The sequence below is a fragment of the Chelonoidis abingdonii genome, chromosome 14 (assembly GCF_003597395.2).
Source record: "Chelonoidis abingdonii isolate Lonesome George chromosome 14, CheloAbing_2.0, whole genome shotgun sequence".
In the NCBI taxonomy this organism is placed as follows: Eukaryota; Metazoa; Chordata; order Testudines; family Testudinidae; genus Chelonoidis; species Chelonoidis abingdonii.
Genome location: NC_133782.1, coordinates 37,953,787 through 37,957,549, shown reverse-complemented (window position 1 = coordinate 37,957,549; position 3,763 = coordinate 37,953,787). Strand labels below are relative to the sequence as shown.

Genomic DNA, 3,763 nt, shown 5'->3' with positions numbered 1-3,763 from the left:
CCTCTCAGCTATGCGTTCAAGCCAGGTCCTTCATGTGGGACTATGTTGGGGAGCTGCTGTTTTCTGGACAGAAGGATCTGTGCCCCAACACCAGCTCACCCCAAGGAGCCATGCGCCTGAGAGTGACCTGCTACCCTGGGGATACACTCTGCAGAAGGCATCCCAAGAGAGTGCTGGGGAATGCCACAGAACTAGAACAGTGGCAGAGGGGTCAGGGAATGGTCGTCTGCCGCTGCTAGGGCCCCGGGCTGGGATGCCGTGGAGTGGGAGGCCTTGCATCCCCCCTGACACCCAACGTGTGGGTGGCCGTCTCCCCTTCTCCCAGGCCCTTCGAAGCCAGGGCCTGGGTATCCTGAACCCATTTGTTTGCTCAGCCCCTGCGTAAGGGTCTGAGCCAGAAACTCTGCCCTGCCCTGCCCTAAAGCCTGGGTCTGCAGAATTGAGCTGTTTGTTGGTCTCTACCGTTGCCGCGGCATGAAATCCCACGGCCAGGCTAGTTCCCCTGAGATAACCTGATGGACGTAGCTAGGCGGTCTGGTTCCCCACCCGCCCCGGAGAGGGTCGAACTCGGCCGAACCCTTCCACAAATACCATAATACCATATGTACCTTCTGAACAGCAGTCGTACAACTATCAAAGGTGTAGCTGTGTTAGTCTGGATCTGTAAAAGCAGCAAAGAATCCTGTGGCACCTTATAGACTAACAGACATTTTGGAGCATGAGGTTTCGTGGGTGAGTACCCACTTCGTCAGATCATGACGGCATTGACGAAGTGGGTACTCACCCACGAAAGCTCATGCTCCAAAACATCTGTTAGTCTATCAGGTGCCAAGGAGTCATACCAACTGTAACCATTGTAACAATTATTACATTAATTAGTACTGCTATAATGTCTTACGGCTATATTAAAAACCCGCACTCTGTCTCATGTGAGCTCCTGTCATATACTTGAGATCCTTTGTAAAATCTGCGGAATCCTAATTCGTCAGAACTTTATCTTCCTGATCAACAGACTGCAAAGCCTAAAACCCGTACTATCCAAATCTATTTTATATGACCCTTCAAATTCAGGCAACACTTACAAGAATTAGCAGTAAATCAGGTGAACAAACTATGGGAAAAAATTCAAAAGTCTAAGTACGACAGCTTGGCACGAAATGCCTGCTGAATTAATCCAAGATGAGAAGAAATTAGAAGGAGTCCCAAGCTAAACATACGGTTGCAGAACTCAGAGATACGGGTGAAGGAGTTTGGAGCGGCAGGTGTATTCTCTTTGATTCCTTCCTGTCAATGGTGGGGCGGGCAGAGACACGGTGCAACTCATGGATGTAATGCCTGCTGTAAAGATGTGTGCAGGAGGGCTTCGCTCCTTGACCACTGATGCATTTACCAAGGAAGGATATGCTAGGCAGAGATGGCGTTCACCTTCGAGGATGGCAACAACCTCTATTTGGACAACATTATGACCCGAAGTGGCAACCTTCTGAAGAGGGCTTTAAACTACAGTTTAGGCGGAGACATTTTGAGCAAAGCCAACAGGTAACATGGAACATGGAGACCGAGATGTCCGGAAAAGTGAGAGCTGGGCTATAATGGGCAAAGAGAAAGAGCTGGTCAGGGCAAAATGGGAAGCCCAAGATTCAAACCAGTATCTTAAGATGCCTATTACAAATCGCATAACTAGGTAAAACATGGAAGACACTGGAAGCTGCTAATAAAAATACAACATGACATTGTGGCATTCACTGAAACTTGGGTGGATAGATACACATAGGACATGTAGGTGTGGATGGGTACAGCTTGCTCAACAAGGAAAGACAGCGAACAAGAGGAGGTATTGCCTTATATAATTAAAAAATGTACACACATGACTGAGGTGGGATGGACAGGAGACAGAGTGTTGAGGTCTCTGGTTAGCAGCTAAAAGTAAAAACAAGGTGATGTCATGCATAGAGTCTCTACAGCCCACCTAACCAGGAAGAAGAAGGGATGAGGCTCCTCTTTAACAACTAACAAAACATGCCAAACTAACAGGACTTGGTGGTGATCGGGCCCACTATCATCGAATAATAGTTTTGTGGACAAAACTAACACGCTGGGGCATAGACTATCCAGTAGTTAAGTTCTTGACATGCATCTGCAGACAACCCTTTATTTCAGAAGGTTGAAATGAGCTACTGGGAAGTAAGCGTTCTAGACTTGAATTTTACAAATAGGAAGGAACATCATGATGAATGGTGAAAGTGGGAAGTAGCTTGGGAGCAAAGTGATCATGAAAATCAAAAAGAGTTATGCAATTCGTAACGGCAGGAGAAGGAGTACAGCCAAAATAAAGAGACAATGGATTTCAGGAAGGCAGACTTTTGGTGACTCAGAGACTAAATAGATAAGTCCAAATGGGAATCAAGACTGAAGGGAAAACAACGACCTGGAGGAGAGTTTTGGCAGTTTTCAAAGGGATGCTATTAAGGCCGCCCAGCAATGCTATCTGCTGGTAGAAAGATAGATGACATAGTGTGCGAATACGACACTTGGTTACCACGCAGATGTTGCAGATCTACAAAAGTAAGAAAGAGTTATAATAAAATAGAACAGACAGACTTCACAAAGGATGCAATATAGCAAACAACACAGGAAGCAGGGCAAGAATTAGAAAGCAAAGGCAACAAAAATGAGCTCAATACAAGCTAAGGGACGTAAAGGAGAGAAGAAGAGATTTTCACATACAATTAGAAGTCACAGAGAGAAACACCGAAAGAGACAGGTGTAGGCCCACTGCCTCAGAGAAGAGGAGAAAACCAGTACAGGGAAAACTTGGAAATAGTGCAGACGATGCTTAATGCTTCTCTTGTTGATGATCTCTTCACCAAGATAGAGGAGATGCAACGATAGTAACGGTTAGGGGATGGTAGTTAAAAAATAAGCAATGCAGAGGTTTAGAAATTAGCACTATAGAATAACCAGCATAATGTCACGTTGCAAGGATTAGTCACGCCAGCGCACCGATAGAATAATCACCTATGAACCCTAATTACAAGGAGTTATTAGAGCCAGGATCCTGAGCATCCTGTCATAGAATGCTTGAAATCATGAGACGAGACGATAGAGGTTACCAGAAGATCGGAAAAGGGCAAACTATAGGTGCCCGATCTACTACAAAAGAGAAATAAAAAAACATCCAGGAAACTGACAGACCAGTTAGTTTAACTTCTGTGCCAGGAAGATAATGGGCAAGTAATTAAGGATCAGATCTATGCAAACCATGGAAGGTGGTAAGGTTATAAGGGAATAGCCAGCATGGATTTGAAAGAACAAATCATGTCAAACCAATCTGATAGCTTTCTTTGATAGGATAATCAACCTGTGGATAAGGGAGAAGCGAGATGTGGTAATATTACCTAGACCTTTAGTAAGGCATTTGATGCAGTCTTGCATGAATATTCTTATTGGCAAACAGACAAATAAACTAGATGGGCTACAATAAGGTGGTTGCATAACTGGCTTGGAATACGTACTCAGAGATAGTTATTAATGGTCCTATACCTGCTGGAAAGGATGACAAGTGGGGTTCCGCAAGGTCTGTTTTGGGTCCAGTTGTTCAATATCTCATCAACAACTTAGATAATAAGTATCAGAGGGTAGCTGTGTTACGTCTATTGTAAAAGCAACCAAAGAGCTTGTGCAACCTAATAGACAACAGAGCGTTTGAGAGCCATAGAGCTTTCAAGGGTGACATGCACTCCCACGAAGTGGTATTTCCCCC

At 44.8% G+C, this 3,763-nt stretch overlaps 1 protein-coding gene across 1 annotated transcript in view; it reads left to right on the top strand.

Annotated features, from left to right (window-relative positions):
• The first annotated feature begins 1,414 nt into the window (after positions 1-1,414).
• Positions 1,415-3,763, top strand: part of LOC142047750 (Fc receptor-like protein 5) — a 194,054-nt gene continuing 191,705 nt past the window's right edge. Inside the window, exon 1 of the mRNA XM_075072410.1 lies at positions 1,415-1,539. Coding sequence (XP_074928511.1) covers positions 1,415-1,539 — 125 coding nt within the window. The remainder of the gene's footprint in view (positions 1,540-3,763) is intronic.